Source organism: Candoia aspera, chromosome 13 (assembly GCF_035149785.1).
Source record: "Candoia aspera isolate rCanAsp1 chromosome 13, rCanAsp1.hap2, whole genome shotgun sequence".
NCBI classification, from domain to species: Eukaryota; Metazoa; Chordata; class Lepidosauria; order Squamata; family Boidae; genus Candoia; species Candoia aspera.
This window is the reverse complement of record NC_086165.1, coordinates 5499279-5515308: the sequence shown is the minus strand read 5'-3', so window position 1 is coordinate 5515308 and position 16030 is coordinate 5499279. Positions and strand designations below refer to the sequence as shown.

The 16030-nt window shown below is 48.8% G+C and overlaps 1 protein-coding gene across 1 annotated transcript in view; it reads right to left on the bottom strand.

The window, feature by feature from the left end:
- Positions 1–418: 418 nt before the first annotated feature.
- Positions 419–16030, bottom strand: part of ARID3B (AT-rich interaction domain 3B) — a 29893-nt gene continuing 14281 nt past the window's right edge. Inside the window, exons 4-8 of the mRNA XM_063313872.1 lie at positions 5411–5594; positions 4373–4632; positions 2858–3124; positions 1563–1667; positions 419–778 (exon numbers count right to left, since the gene is read on the bottom strand). Of these exons, the coding sequence (XP_063169942.1) occupies positions 633–778; positions 1563–1667; positions 2858–3124; positions 4373–4632; positions 5411–5594 (962 nt within the window). The 3' untranslated portion in view covers positions 419–632. The remainder of the gene's footprint in view (positions 779–1562; positions 1668–2857; positions 3125–4372; positions 4633–5410; positions 5595–16030) is intronic.

The window sequence follows — 16030 nt, the reverse complement described above, 5'->3', positions numbered from 1 at the left end:
ATTATTCAGTTGCTGCAGAGGAAGGTGTTGCTGCCGGGGACTTTTTTGTGCTGAAATGGCTCTTCACGCAAACGCGACGAGGAGGAGGAGGAAGGGCAGAGAGCCTGGGAGGTGGAAGGAGAGAGGGGAACAGGCTGTGCTCAGGATGCCAAGCAAGGACAAAAGGGTATCAAGAGCAAAGAGCTGCATTTTCTCCTGCCTTGGGGTGGGGGGAGGATTGTCAATACACGGCAGCCGTATTGGGAGTGGGAGGAGGGATGGGGGATGGAGCGCCCCTTGGGCTTCCAAGGTGAAAAACAGGTTTCTTGTCAGGGCCTTTCGCCACCCTGGCAATGGTCAGTCATCTACAAAAACGCCTAGCCTGTCCAGAGAATCCCTGATTGAAACACGCCTCGTGTCCCCTCCCCTCCTCCCCCTCCCTCCCCCCCACCCCTTTCTTCACTGAGGACACAGCAAGACCTGAAAAAAGGCTAAAAAGCCAGCGAGGTCCATCCTGATGGGAAACTCGCCGGCACAGAGATGGCGGCTCTCTGCCGCTGGCCCGTTGCAGGGCAACAGGGGCGGCTTCTCCCGGGCGCAGAGGAGCCGCTCCAGGCCGGAGAGCGAGCCTGCCTCTGGGCCCTTCTCTGTCCTCAGAGAGACCAGCTGGTGGAGGGCTCAACGCTGGGGGTGCCTCTGGAGGACGTGGGGCTGGGCGAACTGCTGCTTCCCCCGCCGGCGCTCTGGGTGTTGGATCCGGCAATGAGGTGGACGACGGGCTTTTGGGCAAAGAGGACGCCTGTCGGGTGGGGAGAGAGGAGGAAAATTAGTTGACCGGTTGAAGCCGCTCAGCAAGTGAGAAGAGGCTTTCCTTGGAAGGACCACGGAGCCCCGGAACAGAACAGGGGATTGAACCAAATCCTTCCCCATCCCGGGCCGGCAATTCTGCAGCTCTGCGGATGGGAAGGCCAGCTGGCCAGGAGCCTTTCCCCGTTCTGCCCTGTTTTACCCTGGACACCGCCCACCGCTTCCCACGGAACCGAAGGAGGACCTGCCCCATCACCCAGCTGCTCCTCATCCGGGTTCTCCTGGAGTCACTTATGGTACCAGTAAGCCCAGTGGGAGAAGATATGCTATGGACTCCCCAAAAGCTCGACCCAGTTCCTAGTCAAAAGGGTCCGGGATCAGACCAGCGGAAAGATCCTTTGCCAGCTGAGACACCAGGCAAGCATGGGCAGCGCTGTGCCTGCCCGAAGCCCTTTACTCGGTGTAGCCAGATGGACCCACGGCCTGTTCTGGTCGTGAGACTTGTGTTCTACGCTCCCAAACAAGATCTGGGTGGTGGAAAGAAGCTGCAGCTGGCAAAAGCAAACCCCTGGGCCTCTAGGCCCGGAGGAGTCCCTGGACCGGAAGCATCCCTTTGCGGTACCGTCTGGCCCCACGTGTGGGCAAGGGGGAGTCAGCCTGAGAAAGATGGCAACCATCAACCCCAAAGAGGCGGTTTGGGCGTGCCAGGTGCCAGACGCTTCCCTGCAGAAACACCTCCGACCTCCATGCTTCGGCTTTCTTTCAGAGGCCCTCACCAGCATATATTGTGCCGTTGATTTCCACTGACATGTTGATGCTTCCAAAGCCAGAAGGGGTCCAATTCAAAGCTGCCGCAGCCGCTGCTGGATCTGACTTATCTTCTGGAGGGAGAAAGAGAGAGAGAGAGAGAGAGAATGGGAGAGAAAAAGGAAAGAGGAAAGGCCAAGGAGAGCTGGTTGAGGCTCACAACTTGCAGGACAGCTTATCTACTACAAGAAACTTTAGCCTTGCTCTACAGGTAGTCCATTCATTTAGTGATGGTTTGGACTTATGACAGTGCTGGAAAAAAACGAGTTATGATTGGCTCTCACACTTATGACTGTTGCAGTGTCCCCCTGGTCACATGGTTATGATCTGGGTGCTTGGCAACCAGTTTGCATTTATGACTGTTGCAGTGTCCCATGGTCACGTGGTCACCATTTTTGACCTTCCCAGCCAGTTTCCAGCAAACAAAATCAATGGGGGACCAGGTGATTCAGTTAACAACCACGTGGTTCGCTTAATGGCTGTGGTGATTTGCTTAACGACCACAATTATAAAATTGGGTTGGATTCGCTTAATGACCACTTTACTTAGCAGCAGAAATTCCAGTCCCAATTGTGGTCATCAAGCAAGGACTACCAGTATTCCCTGCCTTCTCCAACATATGGAACGAAGGCTGGGGACCACCACAGGAGAAGCTAAAAGCTACCAGGTATTAGACAGGGATATCTGGGATGGGACTTCTAGTGGATCAGCCTGATCCCAGCACCCAGCAGACGCTACAGAGCTGCTACCTGGAGTAGCTGGCTGCAGAATCCGTGATCTGGTTCCCACTTTGCATTAAGCCACGAGGTGCTCAAGTGCGGTGGGTTGAACAACCCACAACTGTCTGGGTTTGCAGAGCACGCCAAGCCATGAATCAGATTTACTAACAGAACATCTGGGTTCCCACCACATGCTAAGCCACAAACAAACCATTTTAGAGTTGGGCACGATGCATCAACTCAGCCAGGAACAGAGATGCGACCAAGCCCAAAGTGAGACGTGCTCTCCCCACCCGGTGAAAGTCAATACCCCCCGTCTTGTTACTGGGGGGGAAGTCAGAAGGAATGAGATGCTCCTTAAGGCTGGAATGGAAGCCCCCCAGGGCTCAGGCCTGCTTCCCTTTGGCCGAAGCCCAGATTCAGCACCTGTCTCCATGCTTCCCCCGTCCTTCTGGCAGGGCAGAGACCCCACCGGGGCTGGCACTGGATTGGCGCAAGTGAGATGAACAGGGCGAGAGGCTGCCGCACTGCCCGGGAGGGCTCACCTCGGCCGTTGATCTTAATCTTCATGGGCAGCTGCCGGGCCATGCTGAGCAGGTTCCTCTGGAGGGCCTGCTGCACGAAGCGCTGCTCGTCCTCCGTCATCCGCGCCGCCTTCTCTGCCGGCTCCCCGGACTCCAGGCGCTCCCTCAGTTGTTCCAAGGTGGCTGTCCTGGCGGCGGCTGCCACGGCCACGGTGGCCTGCTGGCTGGCCAGGCTCACGGGCATGGCGAGGCGATTTGGCGCGGAGGTGGTCAGAGGCAGGCCATCACCTGCAACCACGAGGGAGGAACTCAGGGCCTTCCGCGAGACACCCGTCTTGGGAGAAGACCCAAATTCACTCCTGGAGAGGCAGCTCACTCACCAACGGGTGAAAATGAAACCCACGTGCCAAGCCTTGCCCGAAATTAGTAAGGATGGGCCTGGCATGGACAGCAAAAGCAGCCATGAAATCAGCAGAGGACCTAGGGCAGGGATGTCCAGCCTGAAGCCTAAGGTGGCATTCTGCCCACAAATTTATTTATCTTTACACACGCACACACATTTGCAGCCCTGAAGCCCTTCTAATACCATTATGGGGTGGAGGGAGCAACATTTCCTACTACACTGAAGCAAGAAGTACACAGAAACTTTAGGGTAAACCCCAAAAGAGATAGAGACCGTCCCCAACCAGGCTTGACTCCTGGTAACTACACAGAATGACCAGAGAGTTTTCTCCCCAGGCATCCAAAAGCCGTTTCCCGCTGCCTTCTCTGGAGAAGGATTTTTGACTTCCCAGTTTAGCATCCCCCCTCCCACTGCGATTTCCTGAATTCTCCCTCTAAGTCCTAATCAGATGTGGCCCTAAAAATCAGCCAAGGGTGGCAAGGTGCTTAACAGTCATAATAATAATAATAATGATGATCATGATGAAGAATCCACCCTTCCAAAACGCTAGGGGAAAAAAAACAGGAAAAGTGCCTGCTGTGGGTCATATCCACTCTGTATTGTTCTATTACTCCTTGGAGCTATTGGCCCTCTAGTGTATTGGGTGGGGTCCCCAGGCCACTCTGGTTTTGGGGGGACAGCAGTCAAGGCTGTGCCGCTGGAGGGCATGATTAACAGGAGACAGGCAGTCCTCGACTTATGGCCACAACTGGGACTGGAAAAAGTCACTGTTAAGCGGTGTGGTCGTTAAGTGAGTGCACCCAATTTTACAACATTTTTTGCCATGGTCGTTAAGCAAGACATCACGTGACTGCGATTTGCCACCTTCCCTACTGCCTTCCCCATTGACTTTGCTTGTTGGAAGCTGGCTGGGAAGGTCACAAATGGCAATCACGTGACTGTAGAGACGCTGCGACGTTCGTAAGCGTGAGGACCAGTCGCAAGTCACTTTTTTCAGCGCCACCATACCTTTGAACGGTCACAAGTTGAGGACTACCTGTACAACTAAGGAGCAGGAAGACTGCCTTTTCTTTCCCTTATAATACCACTGTGTGGAAAATCACGCCAATGGCCGAACGAGGGGCCCAGCTGACCTTTCCTGAGAGCGCCTGCTGAAGACAGGTGTGGGTTGCTAGTCGTGCTGCTGGGGGCGAGGCTAACGAGGGGGAAGCGGATCTTGGGAGGACACAGGAGCGAAGGCGGCCCCGGGGCAGCGGGGGAGAAGCTGAATAAGGAGGAGCTGTAACTGGGCCGTCGGCCTTCCCGCCTGTTGCCGTCGATGGCGGCCTGCAGCTCAGCAGGCGAGCTTAAGGACTTCTTCTCACATTCATAGGCATAGAGGTACTTCATATACCTGGGGAGAGAAACAGAAGAGGCTCAGCTGGTCAGAAGGCTGCATTTGGGCACAAGAGAACTAGATGAAGTGGTGACGCGTCACGCTAAGGCACTGTTGGCTGAATACTGGCCTGGGTTCATACAACATGCCAGCGTTTCTCAACCTTGGCAACTTGAAGGTGTGTGGACTTCAACTCCCAGAATTCCCCAGCCAGCCATGCTGGGCATGTGCAGATGCTGGCTGGGGAATTCTGGGAGTCAGAGTCCACACATCTCAAAGTTGCCAAGCACTGCAACATGCTAAGAGGTAAGCCATGATCCATGAACCACACTGCTGGGTTTCCTCCCCGTGTTACGTGCAGACAGACAACAGGATTGCTTGGTACAGGGGTGGGCAACTTCAATCAGCAAAAGGACTACACCGCTTTTGGCACGACAAGTTGAGCGCCATAGCCTAATTTGGGAGAAGGGGTTGCTAAAATATGGGCCTTCAACATCAAGAAAGCACGAGAGTTTTTTTGTCTGTTTGCATAAAACTCCCCCAAATGCAATAAGGGACCCCACATTTTGCCTCCACCTACTCTGAAGGGGCTCTGGTGTCACCAGGGGATGCTGTGGAGGCTCTCTGGTCCTGCACGGCAGCCTTGTAATACCTCAGGCTTAGCAAGATGGGTGAATCCAGGGGTTCTCAAGAGCCAGTGGTCTAACATACTGGGCTAAAGGTAAGCAGGTCAGACACTCATATCTAAGGCAGGGACACACCCGACAGTTGCTCCTCTCCCCCTCCCAGGACTTACTGGGTGCGAAGTGTGAATGCTGCACTGGTGATGGAGGTGGGGAGGTTAAGGCCTTTGGTGATCTCCCTCCAGATCTTCTTGTTGATGATCTCCACCAACCCTCCTTTCTCTGTCACCAGCTTGTAGAGCATATAGAGGTCAAGGATCTGCTTGGCCATGATTGGGATGCGATTGATGGGTGTCCCTGTACCCACAGCAACAAGGAAAGAGAATGAACAAAGAAGCCAACGAGTTACCAGGAGACCTCCTGCCCTGAACCATGTCTCCAAACCACTGGGATTCGCCTCATCTCCCTCCACTAATGCCTCCTTTCCCACCAGGGCTTTAGACGTGATCCCCTTATCTTCACAACTTTTACGAAGGGCAGACCTAAGGAAGCACCATCTCATTATATGCACAGTCTTCCTATTGCCTTCTCTGTTCTTCCTTTCTACCCAGTATCAAAGAGGACATTCTAGGCTGAAAACTGCAGCACAACATATATGCACAGAGATGTTCTTAATGTCAGTGTGTGTGTGTGTAACAATACTCTTCCCCATGAAGAAAACCATCTTGGAAGTTCTTACAGATGCTAAATAAAGAGGCTTCCGATTTCCCTAAATGCAACCAACAGGCAACAAACGTATTAAGGTGGTTTTCCAGCTGCAATCTTTTCCTTTTGATGGGGGTGGAGGTGGTCAAAGGACCTTACACCAAGGGAACAGCCTTGGAAGGGGCCTGCTTGGGAGCACGAAGATGAGCAGCAGGCGGGACCGTGTTCAGAGGGCAGAAACCAACCAACAGGATCTTTGGTTTTTCTAGCAAAGTATCAGCGTAGCTTTCATACTGGCCTTTAACAGCGCTGCAGCTCAAGGAAGGAGAACGAGACACGCCTTACTTGCCCCTGTACCAGGGACGGGCAGCTTTTGTCACATGAAAGCCTGAAATGGGCATCTCATGTACTCAAGTAATTGTACCCCGTGGTTTGCTATTCAGAATGGGAATTCAGAAAATTGGAGCCCTGCTGCTCTCCAATCCTGGCACCCCACATTAAAAGACACAGTGACCTGGCTTGCCGTTTTACTCATGGTTAGCTTCGCAAACCACAGTTGATTGGATTCATGCAACACACGACACTGTAAACTATGGCTCTCAAATCAAAACGGTGAGGTCCAGGTAACATATTATGCCAAAACCAAACCAAGTTTATTACAGTTTAACAGGATATGTAAAACAGGCCAACCTAGACCTACATCTGCCTTTTAACCATGATGGCTAGTTCTGTCCTCTGAACTTTTCAAATCCCATTTTAAATCAGAGGTGGAAAAATACCACTCTCTGAGGCTCATCAACCCCAGCTAGTGCAGCTCACAGTGATAGGAACAGGAGCCCATGATCCACAGGGCCACAGACTCTCCGGCTTTTAAAGCCACAGAAACCCTGGAGCCATGCTTATCTGGTATGGAAGTGAACTTGATAAGTTAATTCTGCATGTGCCAAGTATTACAGTTCTTCTGGAATTTGTGAATTAATGTCATCTACTGCTTGAGTCCTTGAAATGCTGAATTAGCTACATTTGTGCTTTGGAGTAAAGACAGACCTGTGTGTGCACGTGCTTCAAAAGTGAGTAACATAAGGGATTTTATAGTATAAGTGCACCAAACATCCTCTTGACATCTGTCCCATCCACAGGGAGGAAGGGGTGGGCGTGATGCTAAAGGCTTCACCCCTTTTGTACACACACCATGACAGTGCACACACGTACAGAAAAAGAGAGCTTGCATTTTGCTGGAATTATTGGATTTTGTGGACACCCCTGCCTCATAGCACTGTAATTAAGAGTTTCCAGAGGGCAAGTGACATATGCGATTCAAAACACGAAGGGCATAACTTAGGAAATGGCATCAGATGTCACACTGCAAAGACGTAATTGCATTATGATGTATGCTGTGTTCATTTTGATTTCATTGGGGCTTGGGGCAGACAGCTTGTGATAGCGTCATCTGGGTCCATGGCAGCCAAAATAATAACAGAGATGCATTTATCCCCGGAGGACAGTTAGTGGAGCATGCAGCACCTGGTTTCAACCCATGGCGGAAGTTATCTCTAAGCTTTACTCCCTTCCAAGCCTCCCCCCGCCCCGACTCGTTGTATCTTGCAAGGAAACAGCTATATAGCAAAACAATTTCTCTAAGGCAGTGTTTCTCAACCTTGGAACTTTAAGATGGGTGGACTTCAACTCCCAGAATTCATGAGTTCCCCATGGCTGGCTGGGGAATTCTGGGAGTTGAAGTCCACCCATCTTAAAGTTGCCATGGTTGAGAAACACTGCTCTAAGGAATCAAACTGAAGGTTGCAGGCCAGGTGATCGAATTCACTGGACCTGCGGCTCATCTGAAAAAGCCCAGGGTGCTCGAGCAACCCCGACTTAGTGAGTTATGGAAAGCAATCAAAGCAAAAGAAGATAGCTCCCCTCCCATTCCAGCATGTTCCCTCTCATATTTGGACTACAGGCCCATTTCTGAACTGAAGCCAAACATTTTCTGACTGCATTTCCCAGGGAAGGGCTTTTGTGACCACTACAGTAAATATTTGAGCTCAGGAAGCTGGGAAGAAGGTTGAACGTTCTGGCTCCTATATAACAATATCTGGGGAAGGCGGGGGAGAATTCCTTCGTTGGCTTTTCCCCGCTCCCCAATCCGCACACATCTTGGGGGAAATGACAGACCACTAACAGCTGACCTCTGACCTGCCGCTCGCTTTAAGATGAAGCTCTTGACAACTCAAAGGTTGTCTACCCCCCCCCAATGCGCTACTGTACAAAACCACCCTCACATCGATCAAACGTTTAAGGCACACAGCTCTAGTTTTCATTGTCCACCGTCGGTGGGCTTAACAAAATAAAGGAGTAGAAGTAGGTTTGATCTTGGACATGAGATTTTCAAACCATCTTCCATGAGATATGCTTCTCTCTGGAAGCCATTCTTATCGTGCCAACGTTTTGGCATTTCTTTAAGCACTTTATAAACCAATCTAGCCAATGAAATCCTGAAGACATACTCTGCAAGGAAAAATAGGAAATGCCACAGTGTGGAGATCACACACAGGAGCCAGTTTGACCGGAAAGTATGAGAAATCTCCAAACTTGATAGATGCTGTCCACAAGACAGATTTCCTGTAAATTGGGGTCAAGGTCCAAAGCAGAAAGTACTGACTGATATGCTGCTCTACTTGAGATAAAACACATAACTTTTTATCCATGTTATTCTTCTCTAGAATTTACGTTTTTCACCACTTTTAATGTCAAAAAGCTTGACAGATTAACATGGCTCTGGGTTAAGAACAAAAGCTTGAGAGCTGTCATGCTCTTGCCCGTAGCCTCTCGCAGTAGGTTTGCTGATTAAGAATTCACACCCTGTAGTGGTTGGCTTGACTAGTAAATCATAATTGGAAGGCTGGTTTTAGCTTGGTGTGTGGTGTGTCTGCCTGTCCCAGAGGATGTTCACAAGGGCAGATGGACGGCACCCACTCATGAAAGCAGAACCTTTCCCATATATGATGTACATTAATAATGGCTTTTGAGAAGGCATGAGGTGGTCAAGTCGGCTACCTTTGAACAAATTAATTATGGCTTAGTGCAATGAGTGAATTAAGATCAAAGGGTGATCAGGCCAGGATTCCGTTCCTGAATGATCACCAGAATGGTGACGACCTCCAGATGGATGAGGATTGCAGGAATTGTTGGCTGGCACACCTGGAGGATGCACCGTGGCTTCTAGAGATTCCTCAGAACAGCCAACACTGCAAAATCACCTGCGTTTTCTTATCACAGAGATGATCAAAGCAATACTTTACTGAGTCATTTTATCTCACATACATATACCAGGAAGGCTCATGTGCCCAAGTGTATCAGAGAAGCCAGTGTTGAGGATAAATAGTCATAAAGCCTCTGTGTATGTATCAAAAACAAACATACTCTATGCCTTTTCATCCTCCAACCAGCTTTTTATACCATCTTGTGAAGCATATAGCCAATTCAACAGCCTCATGCCTTCTCAAAAGCCAGTATCAACATGCATTGTATATGCAGAGGGTTCTCCTTGCATGGACAGATCCTTTCCAGGATCACCTGTCCTCAACCTGGCCCTTCAAGTCTTCCAGTGGTGTACCCACTGCCACTATAATTGAGTCTCTCCACAGTGCTGCCGATCATTTTCTTTCCTTCCACTTTTCCCCAGCATTATGGGCTACAATATTTATTTAGACCTTCCTTTTTTTCAGACTTAGTCTTTAGCATGAATGCCCAAATTAAGAGAATAGTTAGAAATTCCCAGGAGCTCAACACAGCAAACACAAAGGTCTATCCATAAGGGCCCAAAATAGTTTGCAAATCCTACTTTACAATCCACAGAGGCATTTGAAATTCTTCCAGAAGCGAGCTGGATGACGGGAGACAAGGCCCTTCAAGGGGAGCACCTGTCACGAGAGACTCAGCCAGGACTGCTGAGCTTTTGGTGACAGTAATTACAAAAAGCTTCATCCTCCCTAGCTTTAATGGACAATTTTATTGCTGCTCTTCAAAACACTTTAAAAAATCCAACTTGAACAGCTTATACAAGTCTGTAACAAACGCCAAATGGGGAGATCATTTAAAGAATACAGTGAAATATGTTTATATACTCCCTCTTTTATTTTAAAATAGACTCAGCAAGAAAGGGGTGAGGGACGCTGTTTGCCTTTCCATTCTGGGGAGGTCTGCGCGCTCAAGAGCAAAGATGAAGAGAAATAAACACACACAGTAAGTGTGGAAAGGTCCCGCATTGGGTGCCCCCCACCCCCTTCCAGGCCCCGGTGTCCGTGCGGGCCTTCTGGAAGGAAGGGACCGGTGGCAAGTTGTTACTGGAAGCCTTTGGTGCTGAACAGGAAAGCTGAAAAATGAGTATCCTGGGATGGCGGGAGGCCGAGCAGACCTTTTCACAGCCGGCTGCAAGGCCTGTCAGGGCGCATGATGGATTACTGTCATCTGGCATGGTGGGGATTAATGATCTGTGGGTCAGAGGGGAGAATTCCAGAGGGAAAGGTCACTGACCACAGCAAAGGCATAAGACTTGTTGCTGTTTGATAGACTTTTTCTTTCTTTTTTACTGTACTTTCCAGCATCTCTCTCCCCATTCCGAGCCTGCACAGGGACCACGAGCGGGCAGCTCTCCAGCGCAAGAGCCCAAATCTTTGTTAGCAAAAGAGGTCGGCTGCTGCTTTGCCCTCGGATATAGTCTGCGTGCCCCGTTCCGCTGGCAGATCCGCCCCTTCCCTGCGCCCCTGCTGCCGCACGATCCCAAGCTACCTCACCTCTGATACGGGGTAATCGAAATCGGGCCGAGCTTGACCACCAAAGATAAACAGTAGCCCAAAAACTTGGCATTCAGGGGAAAGCAGCTTTTTAAAAAGCAATGGTCTGAATCACCAGGCCAAGTTCTGCAACCCGGAACCACAAGAATCTGAGACTAAGTCTGTGGCAGTCCCACTAGGTAGACCAGACCAGGAAATTGAGTCCACAGGTAGATTTTAGATTAGATTTTTAGATTTTTTAAATCCCGCCTTTATTATTTCTATAAATAACTCAAGGCGGGGAACGTACCTAATACTCCTTCCTCCTCCTCTTTTCCCGACGACGACGACCCTGTGAGGTGGGTTGGGCTGAGAGGGGGGGACTGGCCCAAGGTCACGCGACCACAACGGGCTTATGACCTCACTTCCCATTTGGTCGTTAAGCGTGACATCACATGACTGTGACTTGTGATTTTACTGCTGGCTTTTCCATTAACTCTGCTTGTGAAGCACACAAATGGTGATCACGTGGCCAGGGGATGCTGCAACAGCTGTAAATGCAAGGAGTGGTCTCCAAGCTGTTTTTTCTCACCGTTGCAATTTTGAACTGTCGTTAAACGAGGCAGTCATATGTGAGGACTACTTGTACTTTTATTGAGATTGGCTGTAAAATCAGAATCTGGCAAGTCAGATTGTGCTGTCCCTCTTCCTCCTTCCTATACTCCAGCGAATCAGGGAGGTGTCTATCTGAGCTGCTTCCAAAAGCTATCTGGATCTTCTGGACCTAAAAAATGTTTCAGCCCCTTTCGCCTGGGCAATGGTTCCTGCATTATCTCCAACGAAGCAATTTTCCCTACTCTCTGCAGGCAATGATTTAAAATGGGCGCTGGATGGTGACCCCCCTGCCCCCAATATATCCACGCATGAACCCTGCTTGAAAGTTGCAATGCTAACTTTGCCGAAAGTGGAGCCTGTCCTCAGATTTGGCCTTTCCGCTACATTTGTGCTGCTACTTGGGGCCCAGCAAAGTCCAGTCCACAATGGCTGTGGTTGCCAAACTCACTGATCCACAAACTAGGCAACCTACTCTTTTGTGTAACCCTACCCTGGGTGTCTAGAGTGCCCTGAGGACGAAGAATGTTGGGTTGCTTAGTAAATTACTGTTAAGTTAATTACAGATAAGAGTGTTGTGAGAACACAGGCACTGCCACAGAATACAGCCACCTTGCTCAGCAGGATTCTGGTTTGAAGTCCCCCATGTTCCATGAAAGTCAATGGGAGACCTTGGGTGCACAGGGCAGCTGCGAAGACTAGCCGATGAGACAAAACCCTCTGCTTGGAAGAAAGGCAGGCCACAGCATTGCCATGATCAAGGCAGAGGTAGGTAAACATAGTGCTGAAAGAGCTGGCAGTGATGGCTTTTCTTTCTGATCTGTTAAAAAGTCACAGGCAGCATTGCCTCGAGGAGTTGCAGAAGGCAAGTAGCAGTTCAAAGAACGGGGCCAAGGCAACATGACATAATCTCCACCCCTAATGGGACCGTTTCTCCTGGCCCCTCAAAGCTTCCCATGCCAAGGGGAAATTTCATTTATTAAATGCATCTACCACTGAATGTTACTGGGGGTGTAAACCAACTGGGGGTGGTTTACAACACAACACAACACAAAACAAAAATCATTGCATAATAAAATCTGGAATAACTACAAAGACATCCATCAGTTAAGTAAAACCAGTTAAAGAAAAACAGTATCTATATCAAACTGTGAAATCTAGGGGCACCCATCGGTATTAGCCCAGCCTTCCCCAACTGGGTGTCTTTAGTAGCGGCTGAACAATAACTCCCATCAAATTTAATAAGTATATTCAAGTTGCCCAAAAGACCTGCTGCTACGTCGTCCTAAACCTCCTTTTCCAAGATAGTTTCCCTCAATTTCTCCCTGACAATGTTTGCACATGGAGAACAGAGTTAATAGGGAGAGAGAAAGAGATAAAGGGACTGAGGGCCACAAAGCAAAGTCTTCCAAGCGTTGCAGGGCACCAAGCCACCAACCATGGAGAGATTTGCAGGCACCCGCCATGAAAAAAACGTTGCCCGCTGCTAGGTTCTCTGTCCACATGAAAAGATACTAGCTCTGCCCTTCAATTTTATTTGAAAACAAGTAGGACAAAAAGTTGGGAGAGAAGCCTCTGGCCTCCCACTTCCCAGGACAGCCGGCATCATTCACTCCGCCCCCCCCCCACCATCTTGTCCATTTCCACAGCAGGCGTTCGCACCTCCAGACGCAGGAATCGTTACCTGACTCACAAGCCTGCAGACCATCACACGTGGTTATCAAAGCAGAAGCAGGAAAGGAAAGCAATTAATCACGCCTTATTTGACAGGAGGCCCGGTTCTTATCTACATGTATGGAAATGCCGTTGAGTTCTGCTCCCCCCACCCCGAAGAGGGCCAGACTGACAGATCACCGCTATTTCTGAGCCCAGTTGCCAAGTTGAAGGCAGCCTTCCCAGGCACCTGCCCTCCAAATATTGCTGCCAAACCTCCTGCTGCCCGATGGAGCTGCTGGGCAAGTCTCCTTGGAGGTGGCTCCTGATGTCTTAAGCCTCATAAGGGTTCCATTGCTTGACAGCTCCTGGCCCAGCTGGGTTTAATATATGCTGCTCTCTCAACATCTTTACCAGATGTTCAACAGCTCAGCTACTGCTGGGGTTCTCACCTTCCTGACCCTTGAACCAACTCTCCTTCCCCAGTGAAATCTGAAGTAGAAACACAGTTCTTCACCGCAAAGAAAAAGAAAGGTAAGACCTAAATGGAGCCAGGGACATAATTACGTCTTGAGAAGGAGCCCCATTTGCTTTCAGAGTCTTTCAGTGGCATGCCAAGACACCAACCGTGTTTTATTGGCGCTCCTGGCCCGCTTCTTTGCAATGCTATCCAGATGCCTAAGATGAAGATGCAAAGGCTCACCCACTGTAAAGCATACAAACAGAAGCCATTCTGCCATTTATGGGAGAAGGTGTAAGCACTACGGGCAGGAAGCAGCATAGCTACCTTCGCTGTAAAGGGGACGGACATTCAGACATGTAGTAACTGTTCTGATGTGGAGAAATGCTACTAGGAAATGACACAAGGAAACCAGATTAATCTAAATCTGGCTCATGATACTACTGTTTTTGGATGTGCCTCTTACTACGCATTGAGCTAACCAAACTCTAGCCTACTGCAGCTTTGGCAGCATCCTGTGGCAAGGCTTAGCTCTGAAGAAGTGGAGTCATGGTTTGCTTAATTCAGGATATGTTTAACGATGATTTACCAAATTAACCAAAAGGACCTGGCCTTAAATAGCACACGAAGCCACATACAGTGGCTTACAAACCATAACTGGCTGCATCAGCACAATACTCTAAACCCAAACCAAACCAACAAACCAAGCTTAACCGCAATGGGCTAACCCTGCCAGTGACTCTCTCTTTGGGACAAAGCTGCACAACGTCCACATTATGGGGAGCTTGGGTTCTGTTGACTAGGACAGGAATGCTCCTGTTACTTTGCATACCTGCTTATCCAAAGGCAGTGGTATAATTGGTGGCTAAGTGGGAAGACAGCAAAGGAAAAAGACAGGGAGGTCTGAAGTGTATTCCCCAGATAGTTTAATTAGGGCTACTGCTGCCTGGAGATAAACTGCCCCCACCCCCAGCAAACGCAGTTGGCAATATTAGAATTTGCCCCAAGTTTTTCCACATCTGAAAAGACGCAGATAAGGCATACAACAGCAGGAAGCCATTCACTCAGGCTCACAAAGCCTCTTCTATGTAGATGCCCATCAAACTTAGGAAGAACAAGCCATCTGGGAAAACTAAGGTCACGTACAACCTTGAGCAGCAGCAGAGTGATATACTCTAAAGCCTTTTTAATGGGATCGTCACAAAGGAGGTACTTAAAGGAGCAAAATCGTTTTCAGGACCACAGTATCAACCACAACTTAACAGCACTGCCTTCGTCAGCTGCAGAATTTGCAAATGTCAGCCCTCTCTACCCGCTTCATTTCTTCACCAGCCAACCATCAGTTTTGTATCAAGAGGTTTATGAAAAAAACAGAAGGCTCTATCTCAACAGAACTCCACTGGAAAACAGAAGAGAAAACCAATGCATTTAAAAGAAAAGTTGAAAATCCCTCAGGGCTGAACAGAATGTTTGACTTTGGTTTCAAGCAGTTGGGAAGTGTCTTGCACTCGAAAGCAAAGTTGTTTCAAGTTCCAAATGCCTCCAAAGTGTTCAGAATAGGAAGTTTTGCACCCAAAATCCTGAGATGTACCTTTTTTGCACATCCATACCCTAAGACCGGGGCTCTTAACCTGTGGGTCCATGGATGGGTTTCCAGACATCTGCAGGCTGGGAGCAAAGGAACTGAAGAGTTTTGCAAAACACTGGTGTTTCTTGATACAAGCTTACAAGCTTGTCTTGTATGGGACCTCTGCGTCCGTTTGCTAGGTCAGGATTTCCAGAGCTACTTGTAGTCAAGATGAAGAGTCAAAGTTGGCCGGATGTCTCCTCCGTAGTTCTGACTTCTTATTCAAGCCAAACAACCACATGGAACTTGTTTATTTTTTGAGCAGATATGAAGTTTACTGTTGCCTTTGTTTGTACAATTTGGGTTTTTTTCCCAGGAAGTAGCCGTTAATTTTTGCATGAAAAAACAAGACCAAGAGAGAGATATAATTCATCTCAACTGCATTAATTTTTCATCAGCTAATCAAAGGGGTCTGTGACACCATAATTGTTAAACTGCCCTAGACAGATGGGAACTCTCAGGCCCTCAAGATTCTCCTGGCCTCCTAAATTTTGTCATCTATTCATTTACTTAGGGAAGTAAATAGCTTATTAGTTGAAACTATTTTTATGCCATTGCTCAAATGTTAGATGATGTTTTGTGGTTTCCTAGTTTACTGTGTTATTACTTTTAACCCTAGCCACCAGGGAGACTTCTTTGGAAAAGAAACAATGATCTATCCAACTGTTGCTTATAATTATACAGGCCCACTGGGATGGCCTCCTTCAAGATGGAGAGATGGACTAGGAAAAGATCTTGGTCCCAACTGGAACATCGTAGTGAAAGACTGAATGAAATATAAGTATGTACTGAAGTTGTCACTTTGGATATCAACACTTTTTGGACAAAGTCAACGAAGTGAAATAAACAAACAAATAAAGATCATCATCAGGGGGTGGTTACTGCAGACACAGCTTACATTACTTCATAATGGATCTTATATAACCTGCTGTTCTAAGTTCCATTTGATTCCTTCCTTTTT